The sequence below is a fragment of the Trachypithecus francoisi genome, unplaced genomic scaffold (genome assembly GCF_009764315.1).
Source record: "Trachypithecus francoisi isolate TF-2019V2 unplaced genomic scaffold, Tfra_2.0 Lachesis_group6, whole genome shotgun sequence".
NCBI lineage: Eukaryota > Metazoa > Chordata > Mammalia > Primates > Cercopithecidae > Trachypithecus > Trachypithecus francoisi.
Genome location: NW_022681471.1, coordinates 85,893,782 through 85,914,308, shown reverse-complemented (window position 1 = coordinate 85,914,308; position 20,527 = coordinate 85,893,782). Strand labels below are relative to the sequence as shown.

At 43.5% G+C, this 20,527-nt stretch overlaps 1 protein-coding gene across 1 annotated transcript in view; it reads right to left on the bottom strand.

Annotated features, from left to right (window-relative positions):
• SMC1A (structural maintenance of chromosomes 1A) overlaps nt 1-20,527 on the bottom strand; it is a 52,722-nt gene that overhangs the window by 10,084 nt on the left and 22,111 nt on the right. The window contains exons 16-19 of the mRNA XM_033201814.1: nt 18,996-19,137; nt 14,945-15,096; nt 14,710-14,863; nt 13,282-13,392 (exon numbers count right to left, since the gene is read on the bottom strand). Of these exons, the coding sequence (XP_033057705.1) occupies nt 13,282-13,392; nt 14,710-14,863; nt 14,945-15,096; nt 18,996-19,137 (559 nt within the window). The remainder of the gene's footprint in view (nt 1-13,281; nt 13,393-14,709; nt 14,864-14,944; nt 15,097-18,995; nt 19,138-20,527) is intronic.

Sequence of the window (20,527 nt, the reverse complement as noted above, 5' to 3'; positions counted from 1 at the left end):
TTTTTTTTTGGAGACAGAGTCTCGCTCTATTACCCAGGCTGGAGTGCAATGGCATGATCTCTGGTCATTGCAAGCTCTACCTCCCAGGCTCAAGTGATCCTCCCAAGTAGCTGGGACTACAGACACACACCACCATGCCTGGCTAACTTTTGTATTTTTTGTAGAGACAGAGTTTCGCCATGTTGCCCAGGTTGGTCTCAAATTCCTGAGCTCAACTGATCCACCCATCTCAGCCTCCCTAAGGGCTGGGATTACAGGTGTGAGCCACCATGCCCGGCCAGGAACAGACTTCTATGCAGTTGGGAGCATTACAAAAAATAGCCAGGGGAGGATGCTCATGGTCCATTCATCGAATTGAAAAGAATTCAAAAGAGAAATCAAGCCAGGAATGGTGGCTCACGCCTTTAATCCCAGCATTTTGGGAGGCTGTCAGGAAAATCGCTTGAGAATAGGAATTTGAGACCAGCCTGGGCAAAACAGGGAGACTCCGTCTCTACAAAAATAAAAAAAATTAGCCAGACATGGTGGCACATGCCTGTGGTCCAGCTCCTTGGGAGGCTAAGGTGAGAGAACTGCTTGGGCCCAGAAGATCGAGACTACAGTGAACCATGATGGTGCCACTGCACTCCAACCTGGATAACAGTGTGAGACCTTGTCTTATGGAAAACAGTATGGCAATTCCTCAAGGATCTAGAACTAGATGTACTATATGACCCAGCCATCCCACTACTGGGTATATACCCAAAGGATTATAAATTATTCTACTACAAAGACACATGCACACGTATGTTTATTGCGGCACTATTCACAATAGCAAAGACTTGGAATCAACCCAAATGTCCATCTGTGACAGACTGGATTAAGAAAATGTGGCACATATACACCATGGAATACTATGCAGCCATAAAAAAGGATGAGTTTGCGTCCTTTGTAGGGACATGGATGCAGCTGGAAACCATCATTCTTAGCAAACTATCACAAGAACAGAAAACCAAACACCGCATGTTTTCACTCATAGGTGGGAACTGAACAATGAGATCACTTGGACTCGGGAAGGGGAACATCACACACCGGGGCCTATCATGGGGAGGGGGGAGGGATTGCATTGGAGTTATACCTGATATAAATGATGAACTGATGGGTGCTGACGAGTTGATGGGTGCAGCACACCAACATGGCACAAGTATACATATGTAACAAACCTGCACGTTATGCACATGTACCCTAGAACTTAAAGTATAATAATAATAAAAAAAAGAAATTGCCAAAAAAAAAAAACAAAACAAAACAATATGGCAGTAGCAGCAATTGTGTGTGTATGTGCATGCGTGTGCATTGATGCATGTGTACAAGTGTGTTGGGGGAGGGCACAGAAAGAGAAGATGCTAGATAGACAAGTAAAAGCCAGATTACAAAGGGCCTTATAAGGTTTAGACTTTATCCTGAGAAAGGTGAGGTACCAGTGAATGATTTCAAGAATAAGAAGGACATAACGTATGTACATTTTAAAAAGCCCTTATGAAGAACTCTATACACTACTTGGAGTGGTCTCCAGGATAGGTTTTTTTTTTTTTTTTTGAGACAGAGTCTCACTCTGTTGCCCAGGCTGGCAGGCTGGAGTGCAGTGGCACAATCTCAGCTCACTGCAAGCTCCGCCTCCCAGGTTCACACCACTCTCCTGCCTCAGCCTCCCAAGTAGCTGGGACCACAGGCGCCCGCCACCACACCTGGCTAATTTTTTTTTTGTATTTTTAGTAGAGACAGGGTTTCACCGTGTTAGCCAGGAGGGTCTCAACCTCCTGACCTCGTGATCCGCCCACCTCGGCCTCCCAAAGTGCTTGGGCTTACGGCATGGGCCACCGTGTCCGGCCCCAGGATAGGTTTTTAAGTAAGATATGAAAGCTACACAATAGTGTATGCTATCTTTTATTTAAGTGAAGGTAATGGGAATACAAATATATTTGTATTTTAAACATATAACAACAACAAAAAGAATAATCCAAAAACTAATTAAAGGGTTATCTATCGAGAAAGAGAGGTGAAAGGGACAGGAATGGAAGCAGAATTCTCTTCATGTACCTTGTTTTATATTTTTGGTTTTAGAAACACATAAAGATGTTATATATAACTATTAAAACAAAATTAAATCAAAATGTGAAAACCACTGGGTAAAAAATTTTTCAAAATGCCAAAGCATCACTCTAAAGATTACTAATTAATGACAAAGGCAAAAGTGTACATTTAGCGTTGAAAAACCTAGCAACTGACACTTTAACTGAGGGATCAAACTCAGTATCACTAATAGTGGGCACATCCTGACATGATGTACCTCCTGGAGGGATGCCACATAAAGTTCACTAATGAAATGTTCTTGCCAAAAAGTACTTAACATGAATCCATTGAGCCTCCAGACTGGATGAAATTTCCAATTTACAGGAGATACAAGGGTTGGAAGAACAGGTTAAATAATATTGCAAAAAAAAAAAAAGAACATATTCATAATGGGACATTTTCCACAAAAACTCTCATAGACTCTTTAAAAGATTAATGCCAGCTGGGCATGGTGGCTCACGCCTGTAATTCCAGCACTTTGGGAGGCTGAGGTGGGCAGATCACAAAGTCTGGAGATCGAGACCATTCTGGCTAGCACTGTGAAACCCCGTCTCTACTAAAAATACAAACAAATTAGCCAGGCGTGGTGGTGGGCGCCTGTAGTCCCAGCTACTCGGGAGGCTGAGGCAGGAGAATGGCGTGAACCCGGGAGGCGGAGCTTGCAGTGAGCCGAGATCATGCCACTGCACTCCAGCCTGGGCGACAGAGCAAGACTCCATCTCAAAAAAAAATAAAAATAAAAATAAAAAAATAACAAAAAAAAGTCAATGCCATGATAAAAGGTAAAGGGATAGCTCCATATTAAAAGAAACTAAAGAGACATAATAAATAAAAGAAATTCATAAATTTTGATTGGATACTAGTTCCAAAAAGAAAAAAAAACTACAAAAGACACTTTTAGAACATCTAGGGAAATTTAAATATGGGTTGAAGATTAAATATTAAGAAACCTAATTATTCATTTTCTTAGGTATAATATGAAATTATGGTTAGTAGGACAATCCCTTGCTCTTAGCATGCTGAAGTATTTAGGGCTGAAGTATCATGGCCACACTTCCTTCAAAAGGTTCAGCAAAAACAAAACAACTGCATGTAATGGGAGGCAAAAGGGAAGGAGGGGAAAGATGAGAGAAAAAGCAAATGTGGTAAAATATTCACTGGTGAATCTAAGGTGAAAGGCATATGAGTGTTCACTGTTCTAGTCTTTCAAGTTTTTCATAGGTTTGAAACATTTCGAAATTAAAGCTGGAAAAAAAATCAAAATGCTAAAAAGAGTAACCCCTAAAAATGAAAAATAAACGAAAACAAAGAAACCTAACTATATATTAAGCTGGTTAAACACTCAGATAATCCTTTCAAATTACTTTAAAACATAGGAACATGACTATACATGCCCAATGAGGCTTTCTTTAGCTTAATAATAAAAAGAATCTCAGAAAATCTTAAACTATTTAAAATTACATTCAATAATCAAATTGTTACTAATAAAATCTTTTTTGTTTTTTTGAGATGGAGTCTTGTTCTGTGGCCCAGGCTGGAGTGCAGCGGCACGATCTCAGCTCACTGCAATCTCCACCTCCCAGGTTCACACCATTCTCCTGCCTCAGCCTCCTGAGTAGCTAGGACTACAGGCGCCCGACACCACGCCCGGCTAATTTTTTGTATTTTTAGTAGAGATGGCGTTTCACCATATTAGCCAGGATGGTCTCGATCTCCTGATCTTGTGATCTGCCCACCTTGGCCTCCCAAAGTGCTGAGATTATAGGCGTGAGCCACTGCACCCGGCCCTTTTACTAATAATATCGTATTGTGATTTTTCAAACTATTATATACATAGTAGGATAAAGTAAATGTGTTATTATGTTAGTGTTGCTAGGAACTGAGATTTTCAGCAACAACTGGGAGACTCAAAATAAAATCAATGTTAAACTAAAAATTACAATTTCAATTCAAAGTATCAATATGAATTCATGATGCATTTTTCCATCAAAATAATAATAAAAAAACAACACATTTAATAGCCCAATCTATTGAAAAGTTCTGGAAGCACTAACAAACCCAGCAATCATGAACACTCCAACATCCAGATGGTAGTTGCTAAATAATAGCATTTCCCACTAAAGGAAGTCAGAGCTTCCTGGAGAAACAGCTGATTCCAGGTCTGGGTGGAAAATAGGGAGGATGAGCCTGGACATATTGGAAAGTAAGGGAGATATCAAAGACTACCAGGGTTGTGTTGAAATAATTCAGAAGCCAAACTGAATGAGTTACCATTGGCCAAAGATGGGACAACCTGAGCACCAAGAAGGATAATAACCAAAACAGACTGAAAGACACAAAATATATTTAAATTCATAATGATATGAGAACTCAGTGGACAAATCTTGAGAAAGCTAAGGAAGCAATTCCTTATTTTATAAACTGATGGGGGGGGGAATCAAGCATATATATCCTGCCTTTCCTATACAAACTGTATCTCAGAATAACCAAATAAATGATGAGAGGAAATATCTATAGTATTCCAGCTAGTAAACACAGAAATGATAGACTAAGGTGACCATTTTGCAACCTCTGACTAATTAATGGATCTATGCAATAATAAGCATGGCTGCAAACCATACTGAAAGAGCCACTAATGGACATTATGTACCTTCTGATGGAAGTACCACCACCACCTGTGGAGTCGTAGCTACAACAAACAAGCGAACCCCCAAATTTGAATCTAACCAAGCCTCTGTGCTGTCCAATCTGGTTGCCAATAGTCGCATGTGGCTACTTAGCATGTGATATTTGGCTAGTGCAACTGAGGAGATAAAATCTTAATTTTATGAAACTTTAGTTCATTTAAACTGAAAACCTGATATTCAATTCAGTTACTGGAAAACTTTGATGTATATTTGGAACAACTTGGGTATGTGGGTCTCCTTTTTCAATTGTAAATTTTAGGAAATCTAAATACAGATCAAGTATTTCTGAGGAAATTTTAGCATCTGAATTGAGACGTGCTATAAGTGTAAAACATAGTAGATTTTGCAGACAGTACAAAAAAGGATCATCAAATATCTCATCAATAATTTTTATATAGTTCACACATTGAAATGATACTCCTGAGGATACCAGGCTAAACATAATATAATATTAAATTAATTTCACCTTTGTCTTTTTATTTTTAAAATGTGGCTACTAGAAAATCGATAATTGGCTGGGCGCTGTGGCTCATGCCTGTAATCCCAGCACTTTGGGAGACCAACGTGGGTGGATCACGAGGTCAGGAGGTTGAGACCATCCTGGCTAACAAGGTGAAACCCCTGTCTCTACTAAAAATACAAAAAAAAAAAATTAGCCGGGCGTGGTGGTGGGCACCTATAGTCCCAGCTACTCGGGAGGCTGAGGCAAGAGAATGGCGTGAACCCGGGAGGCGGAGGTTGCAGTGAGCTGAGATCATGCCACTGCACTCCAGCCTGGGCAACAAAGCAAGATTCCGTCACAAAAAAAAAAAAAAAAAAAAAGAAAATCGAAAATTACACATGTGGATCACATTTTATCTCTATTGAACAGCACTGATCTACATCTAACTACTCACAAGAACTATAGAGGATAACAGAACCATTTTGGGGTTTTTTTTTGGGGGGTGGGGTGAAGGGAACATTTTAAACACCACAGGACAGAATAGCAAAGTAGAGAATGTGAACAATCCTTCAGAAGAAATGAGTCAATTTCTACAACAACAAAAAAATTGTGCAAAGAAAAATAAAAACAGGTGGAGGGGGATCCTGTAAGTTAAATGAGATTCAAGTGACATATCAACTAATGGCTTTATCAATCATCCAATAACTATCGATCAATCATCTTATTTGACTTCCAATTCAAGCAGGTAGAGTGTGTGTTTGCGTGTGACCATCATGGATGTGTAACACTACTTATTGTATTAAGAAATTACTGCCAGGTGCAGTGGCTCACGCCTGTAATCCCAACACTTTGGGAGGCCAAGGCGGGCGGATCACGAAGTCAGGAGTTCAAGACCAGCCTGGCCAACATAGTGAAACCCCATCTCTACTAAAAATACAAAAAATTAGTTGGGCATGGTGGCAGGCGCCTGTAATCCTAGCCACTCAGGAGGCTGAGGCAGGAGAATCGCTTGAACCCGGGAGGCGGAGGTTGCAGAAAGCCAAGATTGTGCCACTGCACACCAGCCCCTGTGATAGTTCAAGACTCTGTCTAAAAAAAAAAAAAAATTATTTTTTGTAATGGTTCTAATTATTTTTAAGAATTCCTATCTCTTCAGAGATGTATCCTGCAATATGTGCAAATGAAGTATGATGTCCAGAATTTCTTTTTTTTTTTTTTTTGAGACGGAGTCTTGCTCTGTCGCCCAGGCTGGAGTGCAATGGCATGACCTTTGCTCACTGCAACCTCTGACTCCCGGGTTCAAGTGATTCTCCTGCCTCAGTCTCTCGAGGAGCTGGGACTACAGGCATGTGCCACCACGCTCAGCTAATTTTTTGTATTTTTAGTAGAGATGGGGTTTCACTGTGTTAGCCAGGATCAATCTCCTGACCTCATGATCCGCCTGCCTCGGCCTCCCAAAGTGCTGGGATTACAGGCGTGAGCCACCGCACCTGGTCCAGAATTTAATTTTAAAATAACCTAGGGGTAGGGAGGGATAATAAAGTGTGGGGGGGCCGAGCCCAGTGGCTCACACCTGTAATCCTAGCACTTTGGGAGGCCAAGGCGGGCAGATCATGAGGTCAGGAGTTCGAGAACAGCTTGGCCAACACAGTGAAACACCGTCTCTACCAAAAACACAAAAAAATTAGCCAGGTGAGGTGGTGGGCGCCTGTACTCCCAGCTACTCGGGGGCGAGGCAGAAGAATCGCTTGAACCTGGGAGGCGGAGGTTGCAGTGAGCCGAGATTGTGCCCTGCACCGCCTGGGCCACAGTGTGAGACTCCATCTCAAAAAAAAAAAAAAAAAAAACTGTGTGGGGGTGCACATTAAACAAGTTTGGCCAGCAGCTGACTGTTGTTAAAACTGGTGATGGCTATATGAGGGAGCATTGTACTATTTTACTTTTGCATATAAAATTTTCCGTAATAAAAATCTAAAAAATAACAACAAAAAAATAAACTTGAAGTGGTTCCCACTGGCCAAGGATGAACAATGTGAGCATCAAGAAGAAAAACGGGGGCCGGGCACAGTGGCTCACACCTGTAATCCCAGCACTTTGGGAGGCTGAGGTGGGTAGATCACGAGGTCAGAAGATTGAGACCATCCTGGCTAACATGGTGGAAACTCCGTCTCTACTAAAAATACAAAAAATTAGCCAGGCATGGTGGTGGGCATCTGTAGTCCCAGATACTCGGGAGGCTGAGGCGGGAGAATGGCGTGAACCCGGGAGGCGGAGCTTGCAGTGAGCCGAGATCACGTCACTGCACTCCAGCCTGGGCAACAGAGCCAGACTCTGCCTCAAAAAAAAAAAAAAAAAGAAAAATGGGGCTGGGTGTGGCGTCTCATGCCTGTAAGCCTAGCATTGTAGGAGGCCAAGGCAGGGGGATCACCTGAGGTCAGGAGTTCAAGACCAGCCTGCCCAACGTGGCAGAACCCCATCTCTACTAAAAATTAAAAAAATTGCCAGGCGCGGTGGCTCAAGCCTGTAATCCCAGCACTTTGGGAGGCCAAGTCGGGTGGATCACGAGGTCAGGAGATCGAGACCATCCTGGCTAACCCGGTGAAACCCCGTGTCTACTAAAAAATACAAAAAAACTAGCTGGGCGAGGTGGTGGGCGCCTGTAGTCTCAGCTACTCGGGAGGCTGGGGCAGGAGAATGGCATAAACCCGGGAGGCAGAGCTTGCAGTGAGCTCAGATCCGGCCACTGCACTCCAGCCTGGGCGACAGAGCGAGACTCCGTTTCAAAAAAAAAAAAAAAAAATTAAAAAATTTCTGGGCATGGTGGCGCACGCCTGTAATCCCAGCTACTCAGGATGCTGAGATAGGAGAATCACTTGAAGCCAGGAGGCAGAGGCTGCAGTGAGCTGAGATCATGCCACTGCACTCCAGCCTGGGTGACAGAGTAGGACTCTGTCTCAAACAAAAACAAAGAAAAATGGGCCAGGTGCAGAGGCTCACACCTGTAATCCCAACACTTCAAGAGGCTGAAACAGGAGGATCACTTGAGACCAGAAGTTCGAGACCAGCCTAGGCAACATAGTGAGACCTTGTCTCTACATTAAAAAAAAAAAGAGAGAAGAAGAAGAAAAAAAATGACTCCAACAAATTGAAACATAAAAGACATCTAAACATTGAAGTTTCTTTTTTGAGACAGCGTCTCCCTGTCACCCAGGCTATATAGCACATTGGTGTGATCTAGGTTCAGTGCAGCCTCAACCTCCCAGGATCAAGTGATCTTCCTGCCTCAGCCTCCTGAGTAGCTGAGACTACAGGTACATGCCATCATGCCCAGCTAATTTTTAAAAATTAGCTCTTGGGCTCAAGCAATCATCCTGCCTTGGACTCCCAAAGTGCTGGGATTACAGGCATGAGTCACCACACCTGGCCGACATTTTTTATTTTTTTATTTTTTGAGACAGGGTCTTGAACTATTGACATTTTGGGTCAGGTAGTTCGTTGCTGTAGGGATTGTCCTGTGCACAGCAGGATGTTTAGCAGCATCCCTGGTGTCTACCTACTAGATGCCAGTAGTAACCCCTCTACTCCAGTTATGACAAGTAGGCATGACAAGAGTATCTCCAGACATTGTCATATGTTCCCTGGGGGGACAAATCTACCCTCTCAATGAGAATCACTCCTATAAAAGATAAGGACTTAAAAAAAAAATAGTAATACCCCTATTACACTTAAAAATTTTGACAATTCCCGCGGCCGGGCACAGAGGCTCATGCCTGTAATCCCAGCACTTTGGGAGGCCAAGGTGGGAGGATCATGAAGTTAGGAGATCGAGACCATCTTGGTTAATGCAGTGAACCGTGTCTCTACTAAAAATACAAAAAACTAGCCAGGCATGGTGGCACACGCCTGTGGTCCCAGCTACTCAGGAGGCTGAGGCAGAAGAATCACTTGAACCCGGGGTTGGAGGTTGCAGTGAATCGAGATCATGCCACTGCACTCCAGCCTGGGTGATAGAGCAAGACTCCGTCTCAAAAAATAAAAAAATAAATAAAAATAAAAATTCCCAACATCATAAATAACCTGGTTGGTGTTCAAATTCCTCTGTTTTATACCTTTTTCTTACGGGTTTTTCAAAGTAGGTTCCAAATAAGGTGCACACATTGCAATGAGCTGATATGTCTCAAGTCTCATTTACTTTTATAAGGTCCTCTCCCTTTCTTTTCTATGTAATGTATTCAAGTGAGGTCCACACATTTCATTTGGTTGATTTGTCTCTTTTAGTCTGCAACAGCTCCCCCTTCTCTATTTTATTCTCCCCATTTATTTACAAAAGACATCAGGTCTTCTGTCCTTTAGAATTTCCCAGTCTCAGGCCGGACGCGGTGGCTCACGCCTGTAATCCCAGCACTTTGGGAGGCCAAGGCGGCGGATCATGAGGTCAGGAGATCGAGACCATCCTGACTAACACAGTGAAACCCCATCTCTACCAAAAATACAAAAAAAATTAGCCGGGTGTGGTGGTGGGCGCCTGTAGTCCCAGCTACTCGGGGAGGCTGAGCAGGAGAAACACGCGAACCCGGGAGGTGGAGCTTGCAGTGAGCCGAGACCACGCCACTGCACTCCAGCCTGAGTGACAGGGCAAGACTGTCTCAAAAAAAAAAAAAAAAAAAGATTTTCCCAATCTGGATTTGGCTAACCACATCCCTGTGCATTTTTTTTTGAGATGGAGTTTCGCTCTTGTCACCCAGGTTGGAGTGCAATGGCACAATCTCAGCTCACTGCAACCTCCTCCTCCAGGGTTCAGGCAATTCTGCCTCAGCCTCCCAAGTAGCTGGGATTACAGGTGTGCACCATCATGCCTGGCTAATTTTTGTATTTTTAGTAGAGATGGGGTTTCACCATGTTGGCCAGGCTAGTCTCGAACTCCTGACCTCAGGTGATCCACGTCCCTTGGCCTCCCAAAGTGCTGGGATTACAGGCGTGAGCCACCACGCCCATCCCTCATGTGCTTTTTTAATATTCCTCTGGCACCAGTGTTTCTGATAGTTAGTGGATACGGAAGCTTGATCAGATCCACGTTTGTTTTTTGGCAAGAATATCATAGCTAATGTTGAACACTGGTCAATTTTAACATTACAAAGAAAGTGAGAACCGACATCAGGTGTCTACTGATGTGATGCAGAAGGAAGTTCACAAGTACATAGTACCACCTATGATATATTCTTGCCAAAAAAAGAACTTGAATCCAATCAAACCCTAGATTTACCTACCAGTTTATAAGAAATACAAGGAATGGAAAAACATGTTCAGTGACATCACGAGGACATAATCAGCAAATCCAGAATGCAGACAATTCTATACTACCAATGACCCAGTTCCTTCCACAGATAAACAGGAAGGAAAAAATAAAATAAAAAACGAAGAAGAAAATGTTACAGACTAGCAGAGACCAATTTTAACATAGGGACCTTACTGGATTATTGATCTAAACACATAAACTGCAAAAAAAAAAAAAAAAGTTATGGGACTTTCATGGAAATCTAAACATTTACTGATTAGACGATATTGTGGAGTTATTGTTAAATATTTTCAGGTATAATATTGTAGTTGTTTTTCTTAAAAGTTCTCATATTCTAGAGATACATGCTGGGGTAATTATGAATGGAGTAATGTTTAGAGTTTTCTTTAAAATACTCCAATGGGGGGTATAAAAACAGATTGCTTAACTGTTGAAGATGAGTGCCTGAGTTCATTATTATCATCTCTTTACTTCCATATGCTTGAAATTTTCCGTAAGTTAAAAAAATCAAATCCTCCTGAATATAATGATGATTGAAACACATCATAAACTATTTAGGAGGTCCTGTAGTTGGCTATGTGAGATGAAAGTGGCCTGCATTAGAGACAGTGCAAACAAAAACCAGAATTCAATAGGTATTTAGGGCCGGGCACACTGGCTCACACCTGTAATCCCAGCACTTTGGGAGGCCAAGGTGGGCAGATCACCTGAGGTCAGGAGTTCAAGACCAGCCTGACCAACATGGTGAAACCCCGTCTCTACTAAAAATTAGCTGGGCATGGTGGCGGGTGCCTGTAATCTCGGCTACTCGGGAGGCTGAGGCAGGAGAATCGCTTGAACTTGGGAGGCAGAGGTTGTAGCAGTAAGCCGAGATCACACCACCGCACTCCAGCCTGGGCAACAAGAGCGAAACTCCGACTCAAAAAAAAAGAAAGATATTTAAGAAGCAGAATCCACAGGGCTTGGTAATTAATTGATTACGTAAAGTGAAAGAGGGAGAAGTCAAGGATGAGGCTCAGATTTCTGGCTGAGCATGTGAGTGGGACTGAGGAGATGGGTAAATATGGGGAGGAAGGCTAGGGTTTGAGGTACCTGTGGGACCTAGCATAGAGATTGCAGTGGAAGCCATGGAAGTGAAGTGATAGCCAGGATGAAAGAATGCCAAGTGAGGAGGAAAGAGCCCTAAGGAACACCTAAGATCAATCTGTTCACTGTACTGAAGTGGCGCAGGCCATGCAGGAGAGGGACGGCCCGGACCCTGATCGCATAAGGCTGCTCCTGAGCAAGGCTCAGAGCCCTCTGGATGTTGGCAAGGCCACTTCCAAGGCCTATGCAGCAGGTGGTGCTGATGGGCTCTTCTGTATCGCTGGAATAATCTGTGCTATTTTGCTTGGCATTCAGGTGATCATATATATGCAGACAACTATTGGAGGGGATTCACGGTGAGGTCTGGGGAGTGTTACTCATTCGGTATTAGTACTGCCCACCCCACTCCAGATCCTGGAAAACGAGGCAATACCCATGAGCTAAAAAGATAGAAGAGAAATCTCACCACATTACCCTCAGAAAATTTGGCCCTGGCCTGTCCCTTCAATATGGGTTAATGGCCAGTGGGGGTATGTGATGGGAACACATAAGGAGAAAGGAATATGATATCTCCCTAAAGGCAGAAATTATATGCACAATTTGTCATGGTAAAGTTCCCATCTTATTTCATATTCAGGAGATTATATATATAGTGAAAGAATGGTGTAAATAAATAAAAGGTTAATCCATGAAAAATTTGAGTTTGTGGGATACAAAAAAGAAGACAAGGATGTAAACTTGATGCCCTACAAAAGAAAGAAAAAATTGTTGTACATAGTTACACAATCAATGTTAAAATATAACTTTGCACTCTATACACTTTAAGAAACTGCTGCGTCAGTTCAAAGCTTATAAACAATTGTGCTGCTGTAATTGTCCCTGCAACCTTTTCCTCAGGCCACACAGGTTTACTTCAATAGTCCTGTTTAGCACCTGTAACCGCAAGAGCCACCAAGTCTGAAATAAGACTTTGTTATGTTAACCATTAAGCTTGCCTATCTAGTTCCATAGAAAGAAAATCAGGATTCCTCAAAAGGGTAACCAAGAAAGAAGAACACAACTGACCATCCATGAAGAGAACTGTTCTTGAGAACTTTGAGAATATCCTGATAATCTATATATAATTATGTAATCACCCTGAGCTCTGCTGATTGACAATTGTTCTATATAAATTATGTAATCACCTGATGCTCTACTGATTGACAATTGTTCTATAAAATACTATATAAGCCTATAGTAAAAATCATTCGGGGCTGTCAGCCCCTTACGGGGCTGCAGTCTTGTCTGTGTCTTCTTGCATGTTGTGTCTGGTGTCTTTATTGTCTCTCGCCACCTTGCTCTCCCCTTTGGGTACCTTGGCCACGCTAGGGCTGGACCCCGCCACTGAAGTCTCTTCTCTGTGTGTACCTAGGCTTAGCTTAGTTATATACACACATGTAAGGGGAAGACTGATAGCAGGAAAGGGCAGGAGCAACTCGGGGTGTGGGGTAGGGAATGTGCATGTCTGTGTGTATATGAGGGGGAGATCCTGCCTCACAACTCAATACTCCCTCCCTTGCCAGCTTTCCCCAGTGGGCTAACTCCCTCTCTGGACAGCTAGGAAGATGGTCCCACTCCCACCCAACTCCCACCTCCACATACCCATGGCTGATCCTCACCTTCAGATCCTCACACAGATCACCGTAGTCAATCTCAATGAGGGCCTCTCGTGCGTAGATACTGGAAATTCTCTGTGAACCACTCACTGAGTCCTCCCCCTGGGAGCTACCCTGCAATGGCAATGGAGAGTCAAGTGGAGCAGACTGGCCATGAGAGGGCACCTCTATAGGGAGCTCCTTTGCAGCCTTCCATCTTTGAGAAAGCACCTTGCTAGAAAGCACCACGGCAGAAGGAACACAGGCTTTGCAGGCAGAATGACTCAAGTTCAAAATTGAGCTCTATGGCCAGGCGCAGTGGGTTGCACCTATAATCCCGGCACTTTGGGAAGCCAAGGCAGGTGAATCACTTGAGGTCAGGAGTTTGAGACCAGCCTGGCCAACATGGTGAAACCCTGTCTGTACTAAAAATACAAAAATTAGCCAGGAGTGGTGGTGCATGCCTGTAATCCCAGCTACGTGGGAGACTGAGGCACAAGAATCACCTGAACCTGGGAGGCAGAGGCTGCAGTGAGCCAAGATCACGCCACTGCACTTCAGCCTGGGCGACAAAGCAAGACTCTATCTCAAAAGAAAAAAAATTGAGGTCTACCACTTACTAACATTGTGATTTTGGGCAAGTCACATTCTCAGATCCTCAGTTTCTTCACCTGTAATGTGGGGATAATGTCTGTCTGGCAGGCCTGTGGTTAGGATTGGGGTAATTATGTCACATGCTACCATGATGCCCAGAACATTTCTGGTATTCAAAATATTTTACCGAATTAAACTGAAATGCCATTTGGAAAGTGAGGAGGGAGAAAGACACATGGGACTGAGATATATGACTAGGTCTAAGACAGATATTAATATATGCAAACCCCCTCTCAGTAACATTTCCCATCCCCTTGCTACAAATCTTTGCTTCCACTGCTCTCTTTGGCTAGTATCTCTGGTTTTCCTGTAACTAAACTTCCTCACCTCTGCATTGCTGATGTCCCTTACCCAACCCTCTCCTGGCCAGTCTCGCTCACTGCAGCTAAGCTATCATCCTCAGGTCCCCCAGCGTTCTGTCTTCCTTTGCTCTTGGCTAATGTCCCTCAATTCCCACTCCTATCAATTTATGTCACCTGCTGGAGCTAATATAGCTCAGGTCCCTAAGGTTAATGAATTACTTCATTCTTTCCTGGCTCAACTCTTTCACCACCCACTCACTGGCTTGCAGTTCTACTCCCAATTCAACTTCTCTCTCACACCAAAGCTATTATTACCTTTCGCCTCACCTGCATTCACCACTGCACCTTGCCTCATCTCTCCTGCATCCCTTTTCATGTCCCTTCACCATCTGCCCACCATGTTTCTCTCTCTCATTGCCCTTCCTGATCACTTTCACTCCCCATCCCTGGTTAATGATGTTCATAGCCCACTCCCACCACCAGCCACAATACTCACCTCTTCCTGACTAATATCATCCATGGTGCCTTTTGACAGTGGCAACTTAATGTCCTGCATCTTACAGGCCTGTAGCAAGTTGTGACGGTCACTGCGCTTCTGTTCAAGCTTAGTCTCAATGGCTGTCACCTCCTTCTGTAAATGGGTCATTTCCCTAAAAAGGTCAGGGGCTAGGTGAGACCCAAATCTGGCAGGCTGCCTGCTGTATCTATGTCCTCCCACCCCAGGCCTGAACCCACTCCTGTTGGCGCCCCCCAGTTTCTTACGAATCTCCTCCATCTCGTGATTCTTGTCATTTACTTCCGACTTCTTGGCCAGATGCTGATTCTTCAGGTCTTGTAGCTGAGCCATGGTCTCATCTATGATCTTCATGTGTCTTTGTTCCTCCTGGTCCCAGCAGTGGGAACAGGACAATAGGTGAAGACTTTCCCCATCTTACCCTGGGATATTCTCCTGCTCCCACCCTCCCTACTAGGCAGTTTATTGGAGTCACTCGTCAACGAGCTTTGCTTTCACACCCCCATGACCCCTCAGCCTCCTATCTTTTTAAAATTTGGTTGTCCTCTCCCACACATCCCAATTTTACAAGTGATCTAGTGTATGCACAAAAGTTAAAAGTATAGAGAAAGTATTAAGGGGGGAATCACAATCTCATCAGATAATCATTAACATTCTAGCACATTTTCTCTCAGCATTATTTACAGACAGCTTTACATAGTTGGGACTGGATTGTAATTAAAACTCTGTATTCTGGCCGGGCGCGGTGGCTCAAGCCTGTAATCCCAGCACTTTGGGAGGCCGAGACGGGCGGATCACGAGGTCAGGAGATCGAGACCATCCTGGCTAACACGGTGAAACCCCGTCTCTACTAAAAATACAAAAAACTAGCTGGGCGAGGTGGCGGGCGCTGTAGTCCCAGCTGCTCGGAGGCTGAGGCAGGAGAATGGCGTGAACCCGGGAGGCGGAGCTTGCAGTGAGCTGAGATCCGGCCACTGCACTCCAGTCGGGCGACAGAGCGAGACACCGCCTCAAAAAAAAAAAAAAAAAAAAAAAAAAAACTCTGTATTCTGACTAAATGTTATATTTGAGCATTTTTTTCTACATCAAAACTTTCTATCATGTGCAGTATAGTAACATTTTTTTTTTTTTTTTTTAAACCCACACAAACAATACTGTGCATTTTCTATGAATACACATACGTAAATATACAAGTATTTAAGTAAATCCTTAAAGGGTCTGGAAGAATCACCTCTGGCAAGAGGAAGGGGACTAGGATCAGCCAAAGGGGATCGTAGCCTTATGTATAAAGTTCTGATTTTTAAAAAGGAAAATTTTTATTTTCATTTTGATCTTAAGTCACATAAAGGGGGCCTGGTGGAGTGGCTTACACTTGTGATTCCAGCACTTTGGGAAGCCAACGTAGGCAGACTGCTTGAGCCCAGGAGTTCGAGACCAGCCTGGACAACGAGGCAAAACCCCGTCTCTACAAAAAAATACAAAAATTAGCTGGGTGTGGTAGTGCACGCCTATGGTCCCAGCTACTTGAGAGGCTGAGGTGGGAGGATCACTTGAGCCCGGGAGGCGGAGGTTGCAGTGAGCTGAGATCGTGCCACTGCACACCAAACTGGACGACAGGGTGAGACCGTCTCAAAAAAAAAAAATAATAGGCCGGGCACAGTAGCTCAAGCCTGTAATCCCAGCACTTTGGGAGGCCGAGACGGGCGGATCACGAGGTCAGGAGATCGAGACCATCCTGGCTAACACAGTAAACCCCGTCTCTACTAAAAAAAATACAAAAAATTAGCCAGGCGAGGTGGCGGGCGCCTGTAGTCCCAGCAACTCGGGAGGCTGAGGCAGGAGAACGGCATAAACCCAGGAGGCGGAGCTTGCAGTGAGCTGAGATCCGGCACTGGGATCAAAGCATCAAAGTATCAAAGCACTCCAGCCTGGGCGGCAGAGCGAGACTCCATCTCAAAAAAAAAATAAAATAAAATAAATAATAATAATAATAATAATCACATAAAGGGGATATATCTGCAACTTACTCCCAAATGGCTCATAAAACATAATAAGCATATATAGAGAGCGAGAGAATGCAAAAGATAATGTGGCAACATGTTGATGATTGATGAATCTTGGTGATGGGTAGATAGGAGTTGTTTGTATTATTCCTTGCAATTTTTTGCAAAGTTGAAAATTATTTCAAAATAAAAAGTAAAAAAATTGCATATATGTAATATCCCAAATCATCTAGGTATCTAACTTGTCTTGCCTCAGGATTTTACTGCCCAAGCTACAAGTGCATTTAAGATTTCAGACACCAGGTTGGGCATGGTGGCTCACACCTGTAATCCCAGCACTTTGGGAGGCCGAGGCGAGTGGATCACTTGAGGCCAGGAGTTCGGGACCAGCCTGGCGAACATCGTGAAACCCCATCTCTACTAAAAATACAAAAAATTAGCCGGGCGTGGTGGTGGGCGCCTGTAATCCCAGCTACTCGGGAGGCAGAGGCAGGAGTATCGCTTGAACCCGGAAGGCAGAGGTTGCAGTGAGCCGAATGCTACTGCACTCCAGCCTAGGCAACAAGATCGAAACTGCGTCTCAAAAAAAAAAAAAAAAAATGTCAGACACCAAAGAGAATACTTTAATCATCAGGGGTTAATGAAGAAAACACACAAACAAGCAACAAACATAGGCAGACGAAAGTCAAACAGTAAGTTCAAACCAAGTGAAGGCCAAATCACCTGCGGAGGGAATGATGTAAGGAACAAAGGCTTCATAGTAGTTTAAAGAGAAAGAGTGTGAGGAAAATTGAGTCATCACACAATACATGGTGGCACAGGCATGCTAAGCTCAAAAGAACTGAGCTGTAGCAGTCAGTAGCACAGGTCACACTGTGAAGTGACTAGGTTTCAGCAAAACATCATCATTTGTTGCACTGAATTTACAGGTCAATCTAAATTTTGCTCATTTTGCTAGTATTTAATTTTTAACTTAGTCTTAGCATTTGGTTAAGTGTTCCAAGTATATATATTTGTATATACGTAAGTAACATCACGGATTTAAGGCAACAATGGCAATCTTAGGGACTACTTTTCCTTTAAAAGGTCTGTGTATTACTAAAGTTTGAAGACACTACATAAACAATTTTACAAATGTTGCATGATTTGCTAAATTCCCACTTTCAAGGGGCACTGAGTAGTTTCCAATTTGGAACTATAAAAATGCTTGTTAAAAACATCAAATGGCCGGGCGCAGTGGCTCAAGCCGGTAATCCAGCACTTTGGGAGGCCGAGACAGGCGGATCACAAGGTCAGGAGATCGAGACCATCTGGCTAACACGGTTGAAACCCTGTCTCTACTAAAAATACAAAAAAACTAGCCGGGCGAGGTGGCAGGCGCCTGTAGTCCCAGCTACTCGGGAGGCTGAGGCAGGAGAATGGCGTAAACCCGGGAGGCGGAGCTTGCAGTGAGCTGAGATCCAGCCACTGCACTCCAGCCTGGGCGACAGAGCGAGACTCCGTCTCAAAAAAAAAAAAAACATCAAAGTGTTCACATAAAGCCTTGCCAGCATTTTGGATGATCCTCAGGTATTACTGAGTTACAGGGTATAAATGCATTGTGAAGCTTCTTGAAGGATGGTGCCACATTACGTTAAGAATACTGGTCTCCTGGCCAGGCACGGTGGCTCATGCTTGTAATCTCAGCACTTTCAGAGGCCGAGGCGGGTGGATCACGAGGTCAGGAGTTCGAGACCAGCCTGGCCAATATGGTGAACCCCATCTCTACTAAAAATACAAAATTAACTGGGTGGTGGCATGCACCCTGTAGTCCCAAATGCTCGAGAGGCTGAGGCAGGAGAATTGGTTGAATCCAGGAGGCGGAGGTTGCAGTAGCTGAGATGGTGTTACTGCACTCCAGCCTGAGCAACAGAGCAAGACCCCATCTCAAAAAAAAAAAAGAATACTGGTCTCCTATACCATGGCTGGTATTTAAGCATTGTGTCCTTTGTTTTTACATTTTCCGTGATGTTACTAGAAAATACATTGCATCTGACGGTTGCTTTAATTTGCATTTTTTAGTAAGACTAATTATTTGTATGGTTAGGGACTATTTGAAAGTCCTCTTGAACTGTCTGTGACACTATCCATTTTTCCCGTTAGGTCTTGGTATTTTTCTTATTGGTTTAGATGAGAAATTTCTAAGTTGTGGACATTATCTTTCTGTCATATTTCTTCCCATTTTTCCTCCCAGTTGTTAGTCTGTCTTTTAATCTTCCTTCTTACCTTTTTGAGCTTTTCTATCTCATTTTCATCTTTTTTCACTGTCTGCTCCCACATGTGTACTTTATCCTGGTCCTCCTTCAGTTGGTTCTTTTCAAAATCCAACTGAATGCCCAAGCGAGTCTTCTGATTCTCAAACTCCAAACTGTGTATAAAGTGGGGGGAGAATCACCATATCTCAGCCAGAGATAACCAATGCACAAAATCCAACTATGGGAAGAAAGGGAAACTAGACCCAGGGCTCAGGGACCAAGAGTTACTGATTTTCAGTCACAACCTGCTTCATCCATCCATATGCACATAAAACGGTCCCCTGAAGCTGAAGAAATAAGTTCCTCAGCCTAGCCCTGTAGACATGGTATAAGGCAGGGAAGATTCAGCCAAACCTTACTTATCCCCTTTAAACACTGGAGACCCAGCGCCCTCAAAGTTCCTACAAAGGAGCATAAAAGAGTCCATCTGAATCTACCAGCTATGGTAATTCCTATTTATTAAGCTTCTATGTACTTTACATATATTATCTCTAATCCTCTACATCAACAGCTCTGCAAGTAGGCATTATTATCCTAATTTTACAAATGAGGGAAAACTTAGGCCAAGAGGTAAAAGACCTTGCCCAAGGCCACACAGCTAGTAAATGGCACATGTGAGACTGAAACCAGATTAACACCAAAACTCGGGCTTTTCTAGTATACCACCACTGCAATATAGTGGATTAAGAAGATTGGCATCTCAACTCTGCCACTTACTAGTAGTGTGATTCAGGCAAGTTGGTTATACTCTCCAGGCCTGTTTCCCCATCTGCAAAATGGACATAATAACAGTACTTACCTCAGGGTTATTGGGAGATTTTTAAATGAGTTAATATGTATAAAGTCCTTAGAACCACACCAGGTCCACGATAATACTCAATTAATTTTAGTTGCCATTATCACCAGGTATATTGACTGTACTCAGCTTACTTTTGTCCAAGGGCTTCAATTACAGCATCCCAACTTCTGCCCCAAAGTCCCAAAACCTCTTAAAGGGCAGAACTTGGGTAGTACAAAAACATGCAGAAAATACTGGATTCCTGCTATTGTCCTCCTCTCCATCTCTTCAGAAACTCAGAGTATGCAACCAGCATACACAGGCACTGGCAGGCCAGGCAGGACTAACTTCCAATTGCCCTCTTCAACTCCCAATATGGTGTGACAGATGCTGCCAGATGTCATGCTAGCAGCTTAAACCTATTAGCCACTATAATCCAAATGAAATGTAACTAACTCTATAATTTTGAGCTATGCAATTTTATGTCCAATCTCCTAAGTATGACTCATAAAGGCCTCTGTGATCCGGCCCCTGCTGACCTCTCTACCACTCCCCGCCTTCTTCCTGACCCTGCTTTTATGCTCCGACATTAAAAATTACTTAGTATCCAGAACAAGGCATGCTCTCTCATAACTCCAAGCATGCTGTTCTCTCTGCCTGGAATTCCCTTTTACTGTTGCTGCCTGGCTGGCTAAATCCTACTCACTCTTCAGGTCTCCAGTCAT